The sequence below is a fragment of the Sander vitreus genome, chromosome 1, assembly GCF_031162955.1.
Source record: "Sander vitreus isolate 19-12246 chromosome 1, sanVit1, whole genome shotgun sequence".
Classification (NCBI taxonomy): Eukaryota; Metazoa; Chordata; class Actinopteri; order Perciformes; family Percidae; genus Sander; species Sander vitreus.
The window spans coordinates 34,490,452-34,515,908 of NC_135855.1; the positions used below are offsets into that span (position 1 = coordinate 34,490,452).

Consider the following 25,457-nt stretch of genomic DNA (forward strand, 5'->3'; position numbering starts at 1 on the left):
GAAAAGTGTGATTTTTCCTGCGCTGTTCTCATATGAGTTTGTCAAAGCAATTTTGGTTTTCTTTCTTACTGGAGTGGAAAGTGTTGTTGTAATTAGCCTCTGCTTCAGGAGCTACTAATCAGCGTAACTCTACCTCAAACAGACCCCCTACTGAGGGAGCTTAAGCTACAATTTCCATTCTTCTGTTAACTCAGCCCTTTGTGGTTGTTCAGATAGTGATCAGTGTTTCCATACAGGTAGAGTTCTAATGTATGCATTATACAGAACAATATTCAATCAACAGTGCTCTTGTTCCTACTGTGTGGGACCGATTCTTGTTCCGAAATCAGTGAACAATAAAACTGTTAGCGCTGTATAAACAGACTTATCAGAATAATTAATCTTCATAATTAGCCTTGTCCTATAACCCGCTATGCTGCTATGTTGTAAACCCACATTTATATCTTCCCTTGCTTTGTCATGAGGCAAAGGCATGAGGTTGTATTGATTATTATCAGAATAACTTCAAATGATAAATGTAATAAATACAGCTTTTTGTCTTAAATTGGTTACTGTTACTTTTGATGTGGCTGCGTGTGTGATGATTAGAGAACATTTTGTAACATACTGTAGTAAAGCTGCAGACCAGGAAAGGTGGGGTAAGGAAGGAAGAAAGTGCTTCAGATGATGGAGACATAGGCTCTGAAGTGATTAGCATTTTCTGTGATCTTTGACTGCTGTCATCATCAAGTGTGACCTGTTTCTCACCTTAGACCACATTTCATTGTCTCAAATAGTCTTTATCTTCTGTTCATGAAGTGTACCTCCTATAGGCTGAAAGAAATGTCATATTTTTGCACCTAACAAAGTTATAGCTTCATTTAATTAAAAAAAGTTGTTTATATTTATTAAACAGTAGAGTGGTGTAGTTGTGCCCACACAATTTTAAATTTCAAGTATTTAGAGTTTCTTTTTTAGCACTCTCCTTATTCACATTCATATCCTTACTTGCCTTCACACCTGAGCTCTCCGGTCCAAGCACACCTTTACACTAGTCATGTTTCCATCAACGTGTTTTACACACATTTTGAAGTGTTGCATTAGAAAATGTTGATGAAAACGGCAAAACAAAAGTTTTTACGCTCGCTTGAGGTGGTTTTTGCCTTTTTCGAAAAAAGAGTTAATGCGCAAAATGGGAGATGGAAACAGCTTTGCCGAATAAGTAACGTCCCGGGACAGTCCCGATTTTGAGTTGCGTGTCCCGAGTCCCGACAAAAGCCTGTTGGGCCGCTAAAATGTTCCAGTTTACACCAACCACTATGAAATTGTCAGGGATTACATAGCGGACGTGGTCTTATTATAGCCCGATCATTAACTAAACCCATGTAGAAAGACTAATAAATCGTCCAGCATATGATTTTAACAATGTGTGTGTGTGTGTGTGTGTGTGTGTGTCAGTCAATCGTAGCGGTCTGCATAATCTGTGCAGCCAGCATTACAATGTATATTTGTAAACATTGTTGCAATGCCTCTTCTTAACTGTCTCGTTTTAACGGTAACCAGGCACAAATGATCCCGTTGAGCAGATCTTTTCGCTCATGAACAACACATGGACTGACAAGAGGAACTGCATGACCATTCCCAAGTTAAAGGCGCTGCTCGTCACACGGGCCAATTTTGCTGACACCTGCGCGCAATTTCACAGAAGGCTTTCAGCCAACAAATTGATTCTTGAGCAAATTCACTCCTCTAACAAATATACGGAATTAATGTTTCCAATAGGGAAGCTATTTGCTCTATCAAATGAGATTACATTTGTGTGTGTGTGTGTTGTTGGTTAGAATAACACTTTATGGTAAGGGTACATGAATTATCATGAATTCATGCATGAATTAATTGATGTATGTATTATTATGCATTATGTAATTAATCCATCCATCCATCTTCTTCATCCGCTTATCCGGGGTCGGGTCGCGGGGGTAGCAGCTCCAGCAGGGGACCCCAAACTTCCCTTTCCCGGGCCACATTAACCAGCTCCGACTGGGGGATCCCGAGGCGTTCCCAGGCCAGGTTAGAGATATAATCCCTCCACCTAGTCCTGGGTCTCCCCCGAGGCCTCCTCCCAGCTGGACGTGCCTGGAACACCTCCCTAGGGAGGCGCCCAGGGGGCATCCTTACCAGATGCCCGAACCACCTCAACTGGCTCCTTTCGACGCAAAGGAGCAGCGGCTCTACTCCGAGCTCCTCACGGATAACTGAGCTTCTCACCCTATCTCTAAGGGAGACGCCAGCTACCCTCCTGAGGAAACCCATTTCGGCCGCTTGTACCCTGGATCTTGTTCTTTCGGTCATGACCCAGCCTTCATGACCATAGGTGAGGGTAGGAACAAAAACTGACCGGTAGATTGAGAGCTTTGCCTTCTGGCTCAGCTCTCTTTTCGTCACAACGGTGCGATAAATTGAATGTAATACCGCACCTGCTGTGCCGATTCTCCGACCAATCTCCCGCTCCATTGTCCCCTCACTCGCGAACAAGACCCCCAAGGTACTTGAACTCCTTCACTTGGGGTAAGGACTCATTCCCTACCTGGAGAAGGCACTCCATCGGTTTCCTGCTGAGAACCATGGCCTCCGATTTAGAGGTGCTGATCCTCATCCCAGCCGCTTCACACTCGGCTGCGAACCGATCCAGTGAGTGCTGAAGGTCACAGGCCGATGATGCCATCAGGACCACATCATCTGCAAAAAGCAGCAATGAGATCCCCAGCCCACCGAACTGCAACCCTCTCCACCCCGACTACGCCTCGATATCCTGTCCATAAATACTACAAACAGGATTGGTGACAAAGCGCAGCTCTGGCGGAGGCCAACTCTCACCTGAAACGAGTCCGACTTACTGCCGAGAACCCGACACAGCTCTCGCTTTGGTCGTACAGAGATTGGATGGCCCTGAGAAGGGACCCCTCACCCCGTACTCCCGCAGCACCTCCCACAGTATCTCCCGGGCACCCGGTCATACGCCTTCTCCAGATCCACAAAACACATGTAGACTGGTTGAGCATACTCCCAGGCTCCCTCCAGGATCCTTGCGAGAGTAAAGATCTGGTCCGTTGTTCCACCCGACCAGGACGGAATCCGCATTGTTCCTCTTCAACCTGAGATTCGACTCATCGACCGAACCCTCCTTTCCAGCACCTTCGAGTAGACTTTACCGGGGAGGCTGAGAAGTGTGATACCCCTGTAATTGGCACACACCCTCTGGTCCCCCCCTTTTTAAAAAAGGGGGAACCACCACCCCGGTCTGCCACTCCTTAGGCACCGTCCCCAGACTTCCACGCAATGTTTAAGAGGCGTGTCAACCAAGACAACCCCTCCACACCCAGAGCTTTAAGCATTTCTGGACGGATCTCATCAATTCCTGGGGCTTTGCCACTGTGGAGTTGTTTAACTACCTCAGCAACCTCCACCAGGGAAATTGATGCCAATCCCCCTCATCCTCCAGCTCTGCCTCTACCATAGAGGGCGTATTAGTCGGATTTAGGAGTTCCTCAAAGTGCTCCTTCCACCGCCCTATTACCTCCTCAGTTGAGGTCAACAGCGTCCCCATCCTTACTGTACACAGCTTGGATGGTTCCCCCGCTCTCCCTCCTGAGGTGGCGAACGGTTTTCCAGAAGCACCTTGGTGCCGACCGAAAGTCCTTCTCCATGTCTTCTCCGAACTTCTCCCACACACGCTGCTTTGCCTCTTTCACGGCAGAGGCTGCAGCCCTTCGGGCCCTTCGGTACCTTGCAACTGCCTCCGGAGTCGTCTGGGATAACATATCCCGAAAGACTCCTTCTTCAGTCGGACGGCTTCCCTGACCACCGGTGTCCACCACGGTGTTCGTGGGTTACCGCCCTTGAGGCACCTAAGACCCTAAGACCACAGCTCCTCACCGCAGCTTCAGCAATGGAAACTTTGAACATTGTCCACTCGGGTTCAATGCCCCCCAGCCTCCACAGGGATGCATGAAAAGCTCCGCCGGAGGTGTGAGTTGAAAGTCTGTCGGACAGGGGCCTCCTCCAGACGTTCCCAATTTACCCGCACTACCCGCTTGGGCTTACCAGGTCTGTCCAGAGTCTTCCCCTCACCCCCTGACCCAACTCACCACCAGATGGTGATCGGTTGACAGCTCCGCCCCTCTCTTCACCCGAGTGTCCAAAACATATGGCCTCAGATCAGATGAAACGATTATAAAATCGATCATTGACCTTGGCCTAGGGTGCTCTGGTACCAAGTACACTTATGAGCATCCCTATGTTCGAACATGGTGTTCAAGTTATAGACAATCCATGACTAGCACAGAAGTCCAACAACAAACAACCACTCTGGTTTAGATCAGGGAGGCCGTTCCTCCCAATCACGCCTCCATGTGTCTCCATCATTACCCACGTGCGCGTTGAAGTCCCCCAGCAGAACCATGGAGTCCCCAACTGGAGCCCCCATGCAGGACTCCACTCAAGGTCTCCAAGAAGGCCGAATACTCTGAACTCTTGTTTGGGCATATGCACAAACAACAGTCAGAGTTTTCCCCCCCACAACCCGCAGGCGTAGGGAGGCGACCCTCTCGTCCACCGGGTTAAACTCCAACGTAGCGGCGCTCAGCCGGGGGCTTGTGAGTATCCCCACACCCGCCCGGCGCCTCACACCCTGGGCAACTCCGGAGAAGAAAAGAGTCCAACCCCTATCCAGGAGTATGGTTCCAGAACCAAGACTGTGCGTAGAGGTAAGCCCCACCAGATCTAACCAGTAGCGCTGGTAATTAGCGTAATTAATGATTTATGTATTACTGCATTCCTTAATATCCCATGAATCATCAGGAAATGACATGTTCATAGTCTGTCATTTGTGACCTCATACATGAACAACACAACTAAAGCATTAGGTATGTGGGCACATCATTAGGAATTATGATTTATTAAGCATGATTATGTTATGTAAAAAATGTGGTCATCACTGCGCAAATTCTGATTTGAACACAACTTGTGCATAATGATGTACCCACCTTACCTAATGCTTTAGTTGATGTGTTGTTCATACATGAGGTCATGAATGAAAGGCTATGAACTCATGTCAATTCCTGATGATTCATAAGATATAAAGGAATGAAGTAATGCACAAATCATGAATTAATTCATGCATTAATTCATAATTCATATACCCTTACCGTAAAGTGTTACCATAACTTTAGTTCAAGCCTGTGGCAGCAGTTCCAAATAATTCGTTTAGTGCCATGCAATGAAAAATACCTTTTCACAAAGTTTTTCACAAGTTCAGTGGGTGCATTTTCCAAAAGCTTTAATTCTGCTTTAATTCTGAAAAATATACTTGGTCCCACACAAAACTCATTCAATGTCTTTTAATATTATTTCTTAGATGTGTAGGCTACATACCAAGAAAATTCATGACTATTAACTGAGATACCCCATTATGTTGTGAGCAGTAGGCCTAAGTGTGCTGTTGGCAAAATTGTGTCTAATCTGTCTGTGTCTATGTCTGACCTGGGCTGGCACGTTAAAAAGTGTGTGCGTGCATGAGCACTACGGTCATGCGCAAAGTGTCCCGGTTTTAGTTCTGGGAAATCTGGTCACCCTACGTAGCGAACATGTAACTCACATGAGTATAGTCCCGGTATCCATCGCATGGGGGAAGGATTGGGAAATGGGTCCCATCCAGTGCGCCGTACACTTGTGGCAGAAGGTGCGTAGTGGAGTTGTGGTGCGCTATAGCCTGTGCCTAGCCTAGGAATTTATATTTCCGATTGGCTGATGGCTGTGCACTAAAACTGAGAGATTGGGAGTATGACTAAATTTATGAATAAATATAAATGAAACTTGCTCAAGGCACATTGGTTAAACAAATGACAACAAATATCAATGACGTCATACACATATAGGGCCAGAGATACTGCTTTATGGCAAGATCTGAGTCACTTCCTTTTTTCTCTCGAGGCATCGACAACACAGCTAACAGGTTAGCCTCTCCCTGTCAATACACGTGCTAGAAAGAGGTTTGCTAATATTTTAAAGACCACGCCGAAATATTCACTCTGACATTCTAGTTCTGCTTCGGATGCCGTCGAGCGGGATCTCCGATCGTAATCAGTCCTTCACTGACCGATGCTGAGCAATGCATTCATTAGCAGAATGCTAGCGTGTTATGGGCAACAACGACTCAACCTGGAAGAAATCAAAAGGACATAAGTACTCGTTCATTCAACTTTTGACCTATAATCCATGTTGAACTTGCACAAACTACAATCAAATCTGAGATTTATCAACGATAATCAGGTGAAAGAGACAAATTTAGCCGTCTAGCTCCATAGAGTCCCATTCATTTAGCACTGGACCGCGATCACCCCCAGTGAAACTCTGGTGGAACTGCAACCAAATTCAGTACAATGGGGCTGAATAGGGAGGGAAAAGGCTTTCTGTAGACCGGCTTTGGCTTTTGTTGTTCGCTTCGACATGTTTTGGTTTCGCGCTACTAAGGAGAGAAGTAGAAGGAAGGTTCTACGTAGGCGTGCACCAGCCTTGGTGGTGTTGTGTGGCAGTGCCACCTAGCCGCCTGGCGTGCATACTACATCAAATTTCACATACTTTTGCGTCACCATATGCACGCAGATTTCCCCCCCAAAACTCTTGTCTAAACGCGGAATAAAAAGTGAGAACGCAACGTCACTTTTGCTTTTTCTCTTCAGATCATTTCCGTCTAAACATAGCCTGAGACACTAAAGGTATTACAGAAAGAACCCACTCAGCCGAATCCATCTGCCTGCAGGCAGCTTTTTGTATTTTAATTAAACCTCTTCTGGTCATCTGAAGAGAGTAAATAATCGGAGTCAATAGTGCTTCTCGCCACACTCCACTATCTGCTTAATTGACTGAAGCATTTTTGTAAGAGAGGGTTTGGGTTAGTTCCTGGAGGAATCTTAAAGTCAGTGAATCTATCTTTAGAACATGACAGTCTCATCCCACATTCGGTTGATCTGTAGTTTGGTCATTCATGATGGTTATAATGGATTCCAGTATAGTGATGTAAGGTGTACAAGGGAATTCATATATTTGAGTTAATTACTAAAAAATACATTTACAATGTTCATACAGTTAACTATTTACATATTTGTGTTTACACAGTTATTATTTACACATATTTACATCCAGAATCTACCTCTGTGTTTTTCCTCACATTTACCTCAGCCAAAGTTCTGCTAGCATCTGATTGGTCAGTTCAGCGACATGTGAGTGAGAAACCAGGAAGTGTTGTTGTTGTTGTGAAGTTGATGAAGTGGATGAAATATCGAATTCTCACGTAACAGTGAGAAGGCATTGAAATGGATAAAAAAGTATCAAACTGTTCAAAGAACATTGTCAAATCACTCCTGCATGATAGCCCACACGCACAAATATGATCATACACTTTTAGTCATGTTTCACCAAAATAAGACTAAATACACATCTTTACACAAGTGGTGAAAAATCCTGTACCTCCTACTACTGTGTTCCAGTATGACTCTCCTTCCAGTGGGCAACAGGAAAGCATTACCAATATTTTACCTCTGTACCGGACTATTTAGTAACGTTCTTCATTACTCTATGGAAAAAATGCTAGCTGCAAATATTTTTTTTAGGCTTTATTAAATAAGGTATGTTCACTAAGTGTATTCTTTAGAAACAGGTAGGCAGCAAGGAATATATACACAAGTTTACATCTGGGAGCTGCCTTCAACAATCTCAGTCTTGCTTGTTAAGGGTTAAGCCTGGTTTGCTTCTTGAGCTGGTTTGAACAGACACACCAGGAACTTTCCAGTCAACTTATTTTCCATAATCCACTTTTTTTGGTGTCTTTCACTAGTAGAACGTAGGCTAGTGTATCTTTAACTTTCTTGCTGGCCTACACGTACATGTAGTTTTTTTTGGCCCTCTTTTGTCCTGAAAGTCTGAGTGTCTTTGAGGACACTCCTCCTTCCATTGCAAATGTCTAACGCCCGCAAGGAGAAAAGTGAAGAGTTCAAAGCCGAGCAGTACAACTGTATCGGAACAACTTACAGCTGGCACTAGAGATAAAAATGTAGGATGCAGGGGAATTGGCACTCAGTGTACAGTGACAGTCGTGGCTTGATGCCTGGTGTCCCAGAGTCTTGCTTTGAACCAGCACAAACACTTCGTCTTTGCCAGGGGGCCACTGAGGAGGAGCAACAAAGTTATGAGTGTGTAATGTTAGTATATGTTCTTGTGGCATGTCAGGAAGGAGTGTGAATCAAGCCATTGATTTGTCTGGGAACTAATTTGACTTTTCTGTACATTTATTGTATTTTGCAAAAAAAAAACAACAAGGATGACTATAGTTGGATTGTACTTTGGCCTTTTGAAACGTAGCCAATATATGCACATAAAGTATTGGGGTAAACTGCTTCTAATTCAAATGAGGTAAAACTTACTGAGAGCAATGGCCTCATTTAACTGAGACCACACTGGCAGAAAGGGTGATGGAAAGGTTGAGACGCTTATTAATAATATCTGGAAATCTAAATAAGTTTTCAGTGTTCATTTTTCAGCAAAATATCAAGTGCAAATAACAAGTGCGCACACACACAAATGTATAAATACTTTATTCTCTTATACTAATAATTATACTCCACACTTCCATCAAGCTGAGCCAATGTTGGCTGATGACACCACAGTTCTAGGCCTCATCAAGGACAATAATGAGTCCCCCAGGGACACTGTGTCACAACTGGCAGCATGGTGTACAGACAACAACCTAGAGCTCAATGTCAACAAGACGGTGGAGAGGGTTATGAACTTCCATAAACACCCATCTTCACTTCCTCCACTAGGCCTCAACAACGCAACTGTAAAGGCAGTGGACTCTGTTGAGTTTATATGCAACATATTTATTATTTCCTATTTGTTTACATGTATATCATTCTTGTAATTGTTGTAATTCTGTATTTAACTCTTTTAACTTGCAATTTAACTTTACTATTTCATTGCGCTGTATCATCAACAAGTCAAACTACTGTGCGTATGGCACATTTTGCAAATAAAGCGATTTTGATTCTTCTTTTGAGTACTTAACTATCTTCCAGTCCAGAAGTACCAACAGTTTATCCCCCATCTACTTCCATTGAGCTTAAAATAAACAATAAAGATAACTTTTATCTACCTGGATTAGTAGATTGTAGTTGTATGAACCCATAAAAACTTTATTTCTGAAGAAAAACAGCTCGGTGTCAAAATGTCTTCTTACCACATATGCCTACCTGTCTTCACAGTAAAAGCTGTCCATGTTTCATTGTAATATACCAAACCTCTTGACAGTCTGTCGCCTGGATGCTGTCTTTTATGACACATTGTTTAAAGTTACCTGCATCATGTATCTGCAGTCACTCATAATAATTAATTATTTCTCAAACTCTTCTTGCATAGTGACAAAAGAGAGTTGCATCTCCCCCTACTGCATTTACTGTAAAAGCACCATTGCCAAATCAAATCAAAAGAGACTGTATTCTGTACACTGTAACACTTGTATGTGTGGCTCTGAAGGTCTTACTCACTTTGTTTTCAGAATACTTTTAAGTTTTAATATGGACAAGATATCCTGTGTAGAAGTTTATCTGCCGTAGGCTACTGGCTGGAATCGAAATGTATAGTAATTTTAAGGGCATGTAATAACCAAAGGTTATACAGAAGACAAATAGTGTTACTGTAGGCCTATGTTGTATCATAATTAAAATAAAGAATCAATCAAAAATTATGTATTTCTCATTCCAGTTCTAACTTGTAAACAATTAAATCTGGTACACTGGTTACAAAGCAAGTCTTCTTCTTTGAAAAACTCACTGACAAAGTGCAAGAAACAATTTATGAATACATAAATAATAGCGTCAAGTAAACACATTGTGTGTTCCCTGTAGATTATAGAACTTGTTTTAATTGTCTTAGTGGGGGCTTATTTACACTCATGACCATGAATAATTTCACTTCCTCAGCACGACAACAAAAAAAGAACCGTAGGCAGATCTCCTGTTTGACTCTACAAGGTCACGTGTGTTACAGTAATTGTGCTATTCCTCTTTTCAATAAAAAAAATAAGTAATAAAAAAATCTAACATATAACTGCAGATGTAGCTTAAATTATAAAGAAATAGACAGTAAGCTGAAAGCTGGATGATGTCTGCATAACTCTGTCGATATCAGATAGATAGATATAAAGATAATTTGTTAATAGTTTCTTAATGTATTTGATGTTGTTTTCTCTTATTGACTACAACACTTTGTCAGCGACAGTCAAAGTTGATAAAATAGGACCACAAAAGCCTCTAAATGTAACTTCACTGTTGAAGTTGGTATTTCCTCAAGACTTGAACGCAGCACAATACACGTCAGCTGATTAGCGCCAGAGCCGTACAAAAGTCACGTGACTGCTGTCAGCACGTGACACTCTGGAGCAGCACATCAACATGGATGCAGGACGACCACAGTAAGTTGAGCTTTCTGACTAGAAAATGTATTTCTTTTAGAGGTCTGTTAGCTTTTACTGTCAATCTATGAAGATGTTGTTGAACATAAAGATGTTACTGAACATAAAGGTGTTACTAAACATAAATATGTTACTTCGCTAAACTCGCGAGCTCGACTGATATATATATATATATATATAAAAAGCTGTTGTCAGCAGATGTGCCGTTACTTCACTGTCTGTCCCTGCGGAACTAACACCCAACATGTTTTGAAGTTCAGTTTCGTAAGGATGTAGTGTAGAAATGTCTACACTATTGATATTGGAGGAGATATTTTACGTCACTAACAGTGTATATATAAAAAAAGAACATTTTCTTAACAGACCAAATTGAAAGCATTTAAAATGGTAATGTATGAAAAGCCAACAGTATATTTGTGTTTTGTTTTCTCATGATCATAGAATAACTGTTGTTGAATGATGCTGCAATCCTAAAGTAATTATCTAGTAATGAACAAACGTCATCTTCTTGTGATCACGACACAACCCAGGCAGATACCTTGTGATCATTAGATAAAACCGCGAGAGAATCTGCTGTGGTAATCATAAAGTTGTCAGCAGTAATAAGGTAATCTCTGCCAGAGGTTGGAACAAATCAGGCACACCTTGTGACAGTGTGTGTGTTGTGTGTTGGGTGCTGTGTGATAAAAACACAATTTACCACCTCACTGAGGGTGATCTGTCCTCACAGATTACACCTGTATACTCAGCCAGCAGTGAATGGTACAGAAATTGTTGAGCCATAAAATACTATGAGGTTAGGGATTAACCTTTGGTACAGTCCAGGCTGAATCAGATACGTAATGTTGGTTATCTTATCGGCAAAGCCATGACCAGAGACGGAGATTTATAACCAAGACCTATCAGTTACAAGGATGTCTATATCTTGTGGTTCACCCACCTCTTCAGGCTGAAATGTACTGACCAAATCCTGAGGATTACCTCCAGAGAGAACTGAAAACCTAACGGGTCCCCTCTCTTTGCTCAGTAAATAACAGATTTTCCTGAATTTGCTCACAGATTTTCCTATCAAAGCTTTGATTAAAAACGTTCAGAAAAAGATTATTGAAAAGAAATGTATATCAGCATTACGACATCAGATAAAGAGTTGAGTGATGGTGGGGGGAAAAAAAAGTTATTTACGTTTTTATATAAGGTTCTATTTAGCCTTGTGCAATTTATGACAATTCTAATCTTGACCCAGAGTCCTGTTGTTGAGTCAGTCTCTCTAACCAGAACGCCATCTTATCTTCTGTCTCCCTGTCCTTTCAGACCTGTCTACTGGCTGGGTAAAGACACCCTGAGGGTGTCTGCTGCTCTGTTTGCAGAGAACCGTCGACGGCTGTGCAATGCGCTGAAAGCCAAAGACGGAGTAGTGCAGCAGTCAGTGGTGGTGCTGCAGGGAGGAGAGCAGAAGCAGAGGTACTGCACAGACACAGACGTCCTTTTCAGACAGGTAAGTAGTCTCTAATTGACTCTGTGCAAAACTGAGGCTGAGGAGGGGGCAAGGTATTGCATTTATTTATCCATCCATCTATGATCCCCTAGCCAGCAGTGAGTTTAAGTTCCTCCAGCATGTCCTGTGTCATGTATCTTCATACTCTGTCAAAAATATGTAGGCCAGCCACTCTGCAGAGAAATCACTTGTGTTCATGATCTAATTTTTTCCAACACTCCCATCTAAGCTTGTGACTATAATTGGATTTTGACAAAAATCAAAGAGCACATTGAACGCTCTGTATTCACCTCTGTGAACTGGTTTTAGCAAGGACATCTTATTTTTTGTAATGTAATAATCTGACTAGAAGTAACCTTCTCTTCTAGCTGACTGTTATAATCTCCCTCTCTAATGTTTTGGCTGTTTCTTTCAATTCTGCAGGAGTCTTTCTTCCACTGGGCTTTTGGAGTAACTGAGCCTGACTGTTATGGCGCCATTGATGTGGACTCTGGGAAATCCATCCTTTTTGTTCCCAAACTGCCTGAAAGCTATGCTACTTGGATGGGAGAGTGAGTCACACTAATCTTCAAAGAGCGGTGTACATGGCCAACAATCGTCACCAGCGGGTCCATAGCTAGAGCTGTAACTTGAAGAAAGGGTTGACAAAGTCATGTGCTACAGTTACACCCAGTATAAACATGTTCATGGCAAAGCTGAGTGAAGTGAAAATAAAATTAATAAATGGCAGCATGCGATTAATACTATTTAAAAAAAAATTAAAAATTAACGCATTATGCTCGACCAATTAACACGTGTGTGTGTGTGTGTGTATATATATATATATATATATATATATATATAGTATATGTAATATATATATATATATATATATATATATATATATATATATATATAAAATTAATTATTTATTTTAAATTTATTGTAAATGCCACCAAGAAGCATTTAAGACGTAGACTTTTGTCATCACCCAAACCACCTCAGACATGTTAGACTATACTGATACCAAAGCCTGCTGCAGTAATTCCAGTCCACACACTACACATGTGTAGGAACTGAAGAGTAATTTATTAATTGCTCATTTTGGCTGAAAATTATTAATCCTCTTGCAAATGATAAAAACTACAACTTTAAAATGACTTAAACTTGCAGATGAAGACTATTTAACACATTTTGCTGTTTTCTTTAAAAATCAGCACACTGATCCACTGTGTGGATTATAAGAAATGTTGCATACAGTGTTGCAGACTCCCTAGTGCTTGTGTGTAAGGAAATAAACCATGGGACATAATGATCTGGAAATAACCTGTTCCTGACTCTTGACCATGTCACATGTTTGCTCTTCCCTGATCTATAAACCTCAAAGCATCCTTTGTCATCTGACATGTATAAAAGAGATCCTTTACACATTTAGGAGATATGTGATTAACACTTAGCACTGCTGGGTTCATTAGCTTTGCTCTCTGCCTTTTTAATCTGTTGCCCTGACTACTTCAGTTCTGCTAGTGTCTGCCAGAACTGTAACATAACCTGTCTGTTATGTTTTTACAGATTGACTTCTTAAAATGTCTGAGTGTAAGTCTTTGTGTTGGTTGACTGTATTTTTCTTTTGTGTCTTTTGCATCTGTTGACAGGATCTTTCCTAAAGAGCACTTCAAGGCGAAGTATGCTGTCGATGAGGTGCAATACGCCTGTGATGTAAGTCTGTCTGTGTTGGTGCTGGTGTTTACAACGTGTGTGTAAATGGATTTCTGTGCAGTAACTGAACCTTTCATAACGTTACTGCAAATTACATTATTGCCTTCGTAGACAGTTTTTAAAGGTGAACGTCGTCCTTCTCTTATTTGGACCTCCTGGCAAAGCTATCGGTGGCACCAGATAGTAGGACCAATATTCATTTTGTACTAGGACCTTCTAGAAGAAAGTGTCATTGCCTATATTTTTAGTACAGAGAATGCAGTCCGTGACCTCATTGGCTATTAACATATTGATAATTAATTTGTGCACAAATCAACCACTGACATTCTCTGGGGACTTTTGTTATTGCATTTTATTTTTAACCCACAGCTCCATTATCTTCATTTTAGTCTAGTTTAAACAATACAGTCCTGTTCAGACTGTCTATAATTGCCTATTTTGGGAGTTTGGGAAAACAGTCATGTATATCGGTGTTGACAGCAGATTCACAGCAGACTATATTGGAGGCTTGACAGCTCCAGAGCTATTTTGGAGGTGTGCATGTTGACATATCAAAATAATATAATCAGACTATAATACAACAGCTTTCGCTGGCATTTGAGATGATCCCATACAGTTTAATATTAATTTCTATATTTACACAGTAACCTTTGACTCATCCTGCTGATGATATTTCAGGTACTTTTACATCTCTGTGCCTGCCTGCAGGTGTTAAGATTTCCAAATCACAGGTTAGGATGCTAATTATCACTGCAGTTAACAGCCAAGTCTTCCATGAAGCTATAGCAGCTCTCAACACTGCAGTGTATTATTAGAAAATATTAAATCATATAATAACTGCCTCTGCATTTGTTATATTGATACTGTCATCTCCTCAGACAAACGCATCAGTTGCCGGTGTTCAGCAATCCGTTAATAATGCTGCCTACAGAAAAGAGAACAGTATTTCTTTTTTTATCAGAACCAGGTCAAGACTATTTGAGTATTTTTTTTTTTTTTAAATATTTTTCAAACACTTACACATGGAAGGTGTTGTTGCACACACACACACACACACACACTCTTTTATCAGAGCTGCCTTGCTTAACATCCAAACGGCTCTCCTTAGATTGTTGAATGAAGCAGTTTGGGGAAAAGAGAACGTGAATCAATAATGTGTTTTTCACCTTTTTTAAATATCTGGCTGGTGTTTACTTTCATTATTTATTGTTTGGCAGAGTTTCTTGATATCTGTGATATTTTAAGAAAATTCTATGTTTTAGTGAGTCACATTTGCCTTCTCAAACCTATTTTTTTATTTATATATTAGAATATTATTATTTGACTTCAAGTGAGCTCTTTAATAAAAAAAATAAAACCAAAGGAGTGTTCACATTGGATTTTGTTATATTTCAGGAAAGTCCTTCTGTCTGACTTAACTTGACTGACAAATGTGTTTTACTCAAGTGGCTTACAACTACTGCACACAGACATTTTATTCATGCATTAAATTCATTTAGAATTCAAATGTCTTCTAGTGAGATATTTTTCTATCAAAAATGGAAATAAAAAGTCAGATTTGTTACTGATAAAATGGTTGCGGCAACCTCTTGTTTTTACTGGTTGGATTTATTATTGCATCTAATCATTGAATCACTGTTTAACTGACAGCCTCTCAACAGCATATACAACTTTTAAGCATGAGAGCAATTTTTCCAATGTCTCATAATTAAGCTGTCTTTAGATTTCAGGTGTTGGGGAGGGCTTTTTCTGCAGTGACTGTTTTAGGAAGTCAATTTTAGTGGTGTTAATACTTCTAACAATGCTCAAATATCACCAGTCTCTGAGCACTGAAACGGGGAACTGTTATCTGACATTTAGGCTGTTGGCAGAGGAGTAATAAAGTCGCTTGAGGTTTGTCATTCAGTGTGCTGCTGAGTACCAGAGAGACTACGGTGTGTGTGTGTGTGTGTGTGTCTGTCTTTTAATGAATCCATGTCTGCTTCCTTGCAGATTGCTGATGTCCTGTCCAACCTGACACCAGCAGTGCTCCTAACACTGGTATGCTGTTGGTTTCTCCGTATCATAGTGTAGTTACAATAGTGCATCACTCATTCCTACCTGATATATACATGTATTATAATATCAGATGACTGACCACAGGACCAATTCTTCAAGTGTCATGTGGGAGTATTTTACTGAACCACCTTTAAGCATGGTATTCTGTAAAAGGTCCCCGGCAGATCTGCCTCCCCCTTTCTGATGCTAGCTGCCACCTCACTCGTCATATCAAACATAAAAACACAGTCCTTTTCATTTTGTCTGTGTGTAAGCTGTTAAATGTTGACGCAGAATATCTGCTGTTAGGAATCTGAATCTTCAACATTGTCAACTTTTAAAAACCTGATTATTAAATTGATCAACTGCTTAAAAAAGTGCAGTGGGAGAAATGAATCAAAACTCCTTCAACCAATTCTACAGCTGACAAAAGATTGTCCATTGGTCATGAGAATAGATCATGGATATATCACCTGGATATAGACCAGTTGAATGTCCTGTTGTGACATTTGAATGCACTTGGTGGTGATTTAATTTGTTTTTGTGTTTTTCTCCACGCAGCGAGGTCAGAATACAGATAGTGGGAGCATCTGCCGTGAAGCCTCCTTTGACGGAATTAGTCGGTATGTTTAATTGGCACCACTTTGCATTGGCATAATGATACTTTGATTGGGGAGGGTTTTGTTTTGGTTTTATAACCAAGGATACAGACTGTCATGCATACACATTTTTGCTAATTAACCAAATTCAAAATATAATTGAATTTAGAAAACCATCTTCCTTTTGCTTGTTATCAGTGTTACTGTGTTCTTTTTTAACTCCTTACATTACACCCTTTTTTTATTCTACACTCTGACCCTGACTGCTTTGAAAAATGAGTCTTGTATACTTATTTCAAAGTGAATATAATAATATGCATCAATTTGCATTTGATTTGCAAGTGTATAAAAATATTTATTCAGATTTAGCTAATAAGACTCCATCGATGAAGCACCTCCATTAGGGGTAGGATGTGTGATGGAAACTTTCTGGAGGTGATGCTGGTGATGGGGAGGAGGTGGTTAGTAGGTCTGAAACAATGACATTTAAAGAAAAGCATCCGGGAAGTGATTGGCTTGAGAAACGCAGTCAAAAAGATCATTGGTCAAGTATGGTGATGTCGGAATTGTTAATGCAGGGATTTTGACAGCGTGGGAAAGAGGAAGTGACAGAGAAAAAATAGCAGACATTTACTCATTGAGGAATAAAAGCAGAACTTATAATTATGGGATCTATCTGGGAATAGAGACTCCTTCATGAACTTTGGTCAAAGCTTCATTTATGTTCATAATGTGAGTTTCTTGTTCTTTTTTTTTTTTATCAGCTTCCAAGTGAACAACACTCTTTTACACCCAGTCATTGTGGAATGGTAAGTAAATAAAATACGTTCTATAATATTATTCAGAAAGCCCACTCAAGATGAGTATAGAGAGTATACTGTCATCTCTCCTTTAATTACCTAAACATTTCTACTGACTTAGCTCCCAAACCTTCCGGTCAGGTAATTGTGTGTCTGTAATCAGAAACAGGAGCTTGTCTTCGGCTTGTTTTTTACCCTTGCAGAGTGAGAAGCCAGTCCGCACAGATTTAACGGACTTCGTGCTTGCCTGGTTGTCCTTGGCATTAGAGTTTGCACCCTTCAGATGATTTGACATTTTCTGAAATAAGGAGGAATGCTTTTCAGGCACGTCTCCTGGGGAGAAAGACTTGATTGAACCCCTCTGCTTCCTCTTCTCTAAGGAGCTCACAAGGCTCTCTTTTATAATGGGATATTTTTTAAACTTGCATTAGTGCAACCAATGGTTACCACTCCCTTGTGTTATTTATTTGGTAATAGTATTCTAGAATACTCTCCTGTATCAAGCCACGCAAAGTGCAGCTCGACATTTGTTCATTACATCAGTTACTGTATTAGCAGTGTATATAACAAAGATGGATTTCTTCCTTTAGATCAATGTGAGAGTTGAATTCTGTATATATTTGTTGGCTGTACATTTGATAAACTGGCAGCGTATCGATCAGAATGAGAAAGCTGCTCTCTCCCTTCTTGTGTCTGCAGCCGTCTGATTAAGACTGATATGGAGCTGGAAGTCCTGCGCTACACCAACAAGATTTCCAGTGAAGCCCATAAAATGGTAAGATACTTCTCGGATAGACAGTGCATCTGCAAGGGTGCTCAAATTGGTAAGTTTTCACCCAATAAAAGAAAGGAACCGAAGGAAAAGACATGTTGAGAGCATAAAGTTAAACGGCCAAAGTATGGAAGTATCAAGCAGCTTATTGAGTTTAAAACCCGCCCAAAGGATTCAAGATGTCAGGATCCTCTAAGGCTATAAACTGTTTAAATGCTATCGATTTTAACTTCATCCAGTAGCTCAGAGGCCAGCCGTTAACAGAGATAGCCTTTGACCCGTCTGCACAGGATTTCACTTAAACACCATAAATAACCTCTTCAGGGGTTGAGGAGCAGTTGATAGTCAATGCTATCTGTCCTATGTACTCACTCACCATGAACGTTCAATATCGTTTTCCTCCTGTTTTCTCATTGTTACAAGTGTGATCAGTTGACGTTTTTAGAGGTGTTTTCTTTGCCCGTCTGTCTCCAAAGATTGCAGATTTTCAGCTTTAAACTTTCCCTGTAGGTGTGCAGTAAAAACAAAATGTCCTTAATCAGCAAGTGCTTAAAGGCACACTCTGACTGTTGAACTCATTATTGAACTCTTTATGACTACTTTGCGTACATCAGCAAATAATTAATCTACATTAAAAATTGTTATATGGCATATCAGGTAGTAACTTTGGGTGTGCCATGTACAGAGGATCAAGCGTTTTGAGCCACCAATCAGCTACACACAGAAAACTATAATTGCTTTGTGCATAGGGTAAACATTGAGATTCATTTAAAAAGAGTCAGCAATGGTTTTATCTGAATCACATACAATCTCACTTTTTCTCTGTAGATCATGAAGCATGTGAAACCTGGACAGAAAGAATATGAAATGGAGAGGTAAGTGGTGCACTTTGTCAACAGATCCTCTTTGTTCTATCCAGACATTTTAGGCCCATGTCTGTCTACTCCATTATAGCTATGGTAATATATACAGTATATGTGGGGATTAAACCAGCTCTTATTTTATTTTGCTCTGCTCCTGTCACTTTCGTTTGGATAGACAGTATGCTGATACAGTCACTGTACTCATTAAATCAGTGTTACTGGATAAGTTAAACTCTTTATTTTGATATGTGAAATGAGCTGCTGTGATGAACTCGTTTGGATTACACCCCGCTGAGTCAGAGGAGGAATAAAAAGAAACGTCACGCCTCAGTGCGTGTTGACACTCCAGTAACTGATTGTTATTATAGGTGCAGTGGAGTAAGTACTATGGGGTTCTTGCTTATTAAAGGTTTGCTATATTATGTCACTGGTAGACCTGGCACTGTCAGGTGTACTTGGCCCTTTACTGTATACTTATGAGTATAACACCCTAAGTAAAGCCTATGAAATATAGAATGAAATACTAGACAGATTACAGGAGCAGGGTTATAATCAAATGGAAATCCAATCTAGATTCAGAACATGGTTTTGTTGTATTGGACATTTGTCACAGTGAAATGAGTGATAATTTCTGATTCACCAAAAACACATTTTAACTGAGAAACACAACTACGCCATAATTGGCTGCTTGTAGCTTTTTAAAGTCAAGCTTTGCAAATTTGCAACTTTTACCAAAATGAAGGCCGAGTAGAGCAGAAATGTTCATGTGCTTCAAGCTTGCAGGAATTATGAGGTCCATCTCTCTGTTTTACTCAAAAACTGTAAAATTAATTAAACCCCAGTCCTTCCCAAAGTCTTTGCTCAATTGACACCAAAACTGCTCCGCTGCATCTTCAGACTGTCCTCCACAAACGATCCAGCCAGATTTTTTTGAATTAAAATTAAGCCTGCAGTGCATCAAAATGTTTTACTGTAAACAGTACTGTAAACAAATACTGCAAATTCCCCCTTAAAGCTATAGTGCGCAGTTTCTCTCGCCCCCATGAGGAATTCTAAGTAATTACAAACAACACTGTCGGCGCATCCACGTGATACAAGCCTTCCTTGATCGCGCATGCGCCCCCACCCCTCCTCCAACGCAGTTACTAGTAGCCAAGGAGGACACAGGGGATTAAAAAAACATGGACTCTTCAGAAAATTAATTATCTTCACTTGTGCTTCTGTGCGGTAAAGTCACCGGACGCCACAATCTTCTGAACATAGCCATACTGAGAAATACAGAGAGAGTTGTGTGGAGCCGATAGTCTTAATTAGCTTTGTATCAACTCATTTGGCGATGGCTTGAATGTAACGGACGTTCATTAATATCAAAAAGTTACGCACTAAAGTTTTAATAAATCTCCAATGTTCATTAAATTAATGACAAAATTTGATCTCATGGTAGAAGTAGTGTGGTAAAATTTGACAGTATTTTGAATTCTCTCCTCATGTAAGCCGTTGCAGTCAAGCTGTGCAGCTATAATTTGGCCTTGCTGTGTGCACCAGGAAACATGTACTTCTCTTTACTCATCATACACAGATTTGCGACGCTGTCCAGATCCATAGAAGTGTTTGATGTGCGTGAACGTGAGCTGATTAAAGACCGAGTGCTGAATAAATTCTAAAAAAGCATGGAGTCAGAAAGAGGGCAGTGAAGGTCCTTCAGCAAATTACTGTTTCCTGTGATCTCTGCTGTGCTGAAACTAAATAGTTTCCTTTTTTCTTACGGGGGTTTTGTTCTGAAGGACTGCTTCTTTTTTCTTCTTCTTTGCAGCCTGTTCCAGCACTACTGCTACACTGAGGGAGGGATGCGTCACACCTCGTACACCTGTATCTGTGGAACGTAAGGCATCATTTTTACCAGAAAATCTGAAATGATGCTTCTCCAAAGACCGTGTAAACATCATGTAAACAAAGCAGAGTTTAGGAACCCTGCAGTATCCAAGGAGTCTTATTAGCCAAACCAAGCCATGTCTGCAAAGAGTGCACCATCAACTTCCTCTTTGTTGCAGGGTTACTGTCAGCTAGCGGCACCATTATGGTTACATTTTGAGACACTGCCGCTAATCATGCTGTGGCCTTTTGTATTAAAGGCCATGTGGAATGAGTACTTCCTGCAGATTAGTGGTAAATGTATACAAGCTATTTCCTGTTCAAATTAAGAGCTTGAAAAATGAGGACCTGATCGTCACAGTGATTCTTTAAAGATGCACTGTGTCTGAGTTTTCTATAATAAAGAGATTGGAATTCCTTTAATGCTGTATTGCAATGCAGTATTTAATTCAAATTTGTTTTCATGGTAGCTTTATACAAGTCACATATGATGGAATTACCACCTTGTACTGAGTATTTATTCATAGTTAAACTATTTGTCTTTTCAACTCACATATTGTGTTATTGTTTAACAGGGGCAATAATTCCTCCATTCTCCACTACGGACATGCTGGTGCACCGAACGACAAGACAATTACAGGTGGAGACATGTGGTGAGTAGCTATCAGCTGTTTTTAGATGCAAGCACCTCCTGGAACTGACAGGTAACTCCCTCACAAACTCTACATATTCTCCCGTTTGTTGAAGTGCCACTAAGCATAGGCATTGTTACTGTTCTATTTCTGTTGTGTTCTTTAGGGTTTTTGCTATCTGTGTACATGTTTGTTGCACTGTAAACAACTCGAACTCACTTAGGACACAAACCCAAAGCACCTTGGAAAAACATTTGACTGAAATCGTTCTGATGTTTTGTCGCCTGCAGTCTGTTCGACATGGGCGGAGAGTACTACTGCTACTCCTCAGACATCACCTGCTCCTTCCCAGCCAATGGCAAGTTTACTCCAGACCAGAGGGACATCTATGAGGCAGTCCTCAAATCCTCTCGCGCTGTCATGGCTGCCATCAAACCAGGTTATCATCTTTTAGTCAGTTTAAATATTGAGTACACTTCAAAAAGTATCAACATCCCTACTTAAATTTAAAGTTCGGGTTAAAGAGACTTCTGTTCTTCATTAACAAAACTGCTTGTGTTGAAGGTGTTAAGTGGACCGACATGCATCGCATGGCTGACCGGGTTCACCTGGAGGAGCTTGTGAAGATCGGCATCCTGAATGGCAGCGTGGAGGACATGTTGAAGGTCCACATGGGCTCCGTCTTCATGCCCCACGGCCTGGGACACCTGCTGGGCATCGATGTGCACGATGTGGGAGGATACCCTGAGGTGAGAACACCAGACCTAAAGGGTAACTTCTGCAATGTAATCCTATAGGGCAAATGTGCATCGTCAATTTTGTCCACTAAAAGTTCTGTTTTTGCCACTGACAGACTCATATTGTTATTATAAGTGTCTGACAACATTATGGAAACGATCCCTACAGAGAGAGACCTTTTTGTAAAATCCTATTTTACAAATGGTCTTGGGCGGCGCTGGACGCAGCAACGGTGCCTCTGCAAAATATCCTCGGGGAGGAACTTGTTTTGGTGGAACTTGCACGTTCAAATGCAACAGAAAACTCAGACTGGACCGATAGTCTAGCTTGCTGTCTCGATTTACCTCGCAAAGATCTGAGGAGCAGTTGACCATAGTCCTCATAAATCACCTGGAGTTTAAAATGCCAGCAAAAAGAAAGCCCTAGGTAACGGATATCTGGCCTAAATGAGTTCAGGTGTCTGGCAGCACCTGAACTATAAATAAAATCGACTTTGAATATTGTGTATTTTACGATGCTAAAATTACTGTTTATTTGCATGGAGGCTGGTGGGTTTAGCGATAGCAATTTCAGGAATGTTTTTATGTTTAGAAAAAGGATCTTACGCAGATGTCTGTAGGAATCCTTTCCATGATGTTGTCAGACACTTGGAATAATAATCTGAGCATGTCAGTGGTAAAACAAGCACTTTTGTGGACGTAAATTAAAGGTGCGCAATTTCCCAATAACTTACATTGTAGCTTGTTGCGATCTTGCTTAATACTGGACCGTCAAAGATTGTTTTCATCAGTCACTTAGACACATAGGAAAATAGGTTAAAAAAAAACAAACATTACTTTTTAAATTCTGATATTACCCACATCACAACCAGCCGTTGGTTAGTGTTATAACAGTCAAAGTCTCCAAACAGAAGAAGAAAACACATTCCTGTAACTCCGTGTCATGAATAATGGAGAAACCCTCGATACAGCAGTGAGAGCGCAACAAAAATAGGCCAATCTGCAGGAACAAGTTCAGGATGAGGGCAGGAGAGAGAGGACGGTAAAATGTTGTCTGAACTTTGAACAGATGGTTTCAGGATGTGGTGGAGGATTGTGTACAGTTATACACTTTTGATAACTAAATACAGAAGGACCGTTAACCCACAGAAGCTCCAGTGGAAGTGCTGAGAAGGTGTCAGTGTGTGTAGTACACTGTGAAGCAGGGCTCACTGAATATGGCAGTGGACTTAAACTCAGATGCTAAAACACTCAAATTAAATTATTTTTATGGTAATCTGCCAGAGAAACAGTTTTAAAGAACTGATTCAAAAAAAATAGTTTAACACTTGAAAAATGTTTCCTGTAGCAGTGTCTGTGCTCAGGTAGCAATCTCCATTTAGTCTGAGATATATATATATATATATATATATATATATATATATATATATATATATATATTTATCTATATATAAACAGTCGTTATAACTGTGTAGCTGTGGTTTTAAGGAACTGTACTGTTGTCCAGGGGGTGGACCGTGTTGATGAGCCTGGACTGAAGAGTCTTCGGATGGGCCGCCTGGTGCAGGAGAGGATGGTCCTCACCGTGGAGCCCGGCATATACTTCATCAACCACCTGCTGGACCAGGCCCTGGCCAACCCTGCCCAGAGCTGCTTCATCAACAACCAAGTGCTGGCTCGCTTTCGCGGCTTTGGTGGGGTCAGTCTGCTCGCACAGTTTTCCTAACAGAACTATTAGATCTTAAGGTCCTAACTTTTAATGTTCACTTTTAAATAAGTAGTTTAGATAAAATGGCAAAACTGTGGATTCGTCTACAATCTGTGGCTTTGTCTAACCGCTCTTGCACTGCTGGACTTACTGTCTGATCTTAAGAACTATGTGAATACAGATTGTTCAGTGGCTGATCCAGCTCAGATTCAACATATGAATTCTCATGTGCGTTTGCATTTTTGCATTGACTGAGTTTGCCTCTTTGAACATCTCCTTTCTAATTCCACCGTGTTTGACTGCTGTGTCATTACTGTGTGCAGGTTCGCATTGAAGATGACATTGCCGTGACAGCTGACGGTATAGAGCTGCTGACCTGCGTCCCTCGCACTGTGGAGGAGATCGAAGCGTTCATGGCCAACTCTGCAAAACCCTTCAGCCCCGTCGCCAGCAGTGACAAATTCTGATCGGTTTCCCACAATAAAGAGCTCAACGCTGCGATGTCATTGATTACTGTAGATAAACAACAACAATGAAAATTCTTCGGTGAAACTGAAGTTATTGCTCTCGCTCTCATTTCTCATTTATACAACAGATACACAATCAAGTTTTGTATTAAGCAGTTGAATTAACACATGATAATAACCAAAAAACATGAAAAGTTTCATACAGAACATTTTATAAAGCTTACATAATGTTTTGAAAATTGTGACAAATGTAAGCAATCATTTCAAGTGACAACATTAATACATTAAAAGTGTTCATTTATGTGCCTTCTGAGAAATGAATTTAAATAAACATTTTAATTTCCAACTGTGTGCAGAAGAGTTTTGTTTGTTTATATAGTTGGTATTTTTTTACAAGTATTCTTTCAGTACAGGAAGACACTTATTTCATACAAAGTAGTGCATTGAACCACAAACTCATCTTAAATCAACGTGTATTATTGGGAAAAGTGGAACTTCTCAAATATTTTTGTTGTCAGTCGGCCATTGTGCTCTAGATGGAAGACTTCAGTCCGAGACCTACAGTAATTTCTTTGTGATGTAAAACAGTGACAACAATGAAGGTATCAATTCAAGAATCCAACGAGAAAAGTATTCTGCAAAGTTAACAAATGGTAACGAAGTGAGTATGTTGTCTTTGAACACTTGTAATTTAAAAATGTATTCTCAAAGTGGTCGATTCTGGTATTTTTTTCTTAATATTCTTGAATGTTCAGTCAGGCTATCATTGGCACATTCAGAATAGTTATTCCACTCAGATTGAATCAATTGCACAATTGAGTCATACTGTACAATGATACACTGAGTACTCATGGATCAGAGGTACATTTATAGTGCTTGGGAGGAAAATAACAGAATACAAGAACAAGAGAGGTGGATGTACAAGGGCCAAAGTTTAGGAAATAGGTAACAAATTGGGTTATGATGGGGCTGTGAAATAAACTAAACCACGTATTTGTTTAACTGTTGAGTACCAATTTAATAATTACATGGTACAATACAGTATTGTCAAAAGCTGAACTGGTAAGGACAGTGGTTTGTATAACTGTCTGCATTGTTAAAATGAACAGTTGTTACAAAACATTATACTGTTACATTCATTCAACCTTTCTTTATACTCGAGAAATCATTGAGGGGCAGCCCTCATTTACAATTAACAAATTACAAAGACAACACAACAACCCAGAAAAGAAGACCATCATAAGAAAAATAGAAAGACGCAAACTTTCTGAAT

At 40.5% G+C, this 25,457-nt stretch overlaps 1 protein-coding gene across 1 annotated transcript; it reads left to right on the forward strand.

The window, feature by feature from the left end:
- The first annotated feature begins 10,395 nt into the window (after window positions 1–10,395).
- pepd (peptidase D) lies at window positions 10,396–24,530 on the forward strand. The gene is made up of 15 exons (XM_078253362.1): window positions 10,396–10,504; window positions 11,816–11,999; window positions 12,423–12,550; window positions 13,634–13,697; window positions 15,690–15,737; window positions 16,296–16,357; window positions 17,098–17,142; window positions 17,833–17,908; window positions 18,734–18,780; window positions 20,582–20,650; window positions 21,216–21,293; window positions 21,563–21,711; window positions 21,837–22,021; window positions 23,517–23,708; window positions 24,041–24,530. Exons 1-15 carry the CDS (start codon window positions 10,485–10,487, stop codon window positions 24,182–24,184), a joined length of 1,491 nt encoding a protein of 496 aa, XP_078109488.1. The 5' UTR covers window positions 10,396–10,484; the 3' UTR covers window positions 24,185–24,530.
- The last annotated feature ends 927 nt before the right edge of the window (window positions 24,531–25,457 follow it).

What these genes read in the sequence shown, in the direction of transcription:
- pepd (XM_078253362.1), top strand. Translation starts at nt 10,485, where the DNA reads ATGGATGCAGGACGACCACA. An exon ending in AGGTGCAATACGCCTGTGAT is followed by an intron (nt 13,698 to 15,689) that starts GTAAGTCTGTCT and finishes GCTTCCTTGCAG; the next exon opens with ATTGCTGATGTCCTGTCCAA. An exon ending in CAGCAGTGCTCCTAACACTG is followed by an intron (nt 15,738 to 16,295) that starts GTATGCTGTTGG and finishes TTCTCCACGCAG; the next exon opens with CGAGGTCAGAATACAGATAG.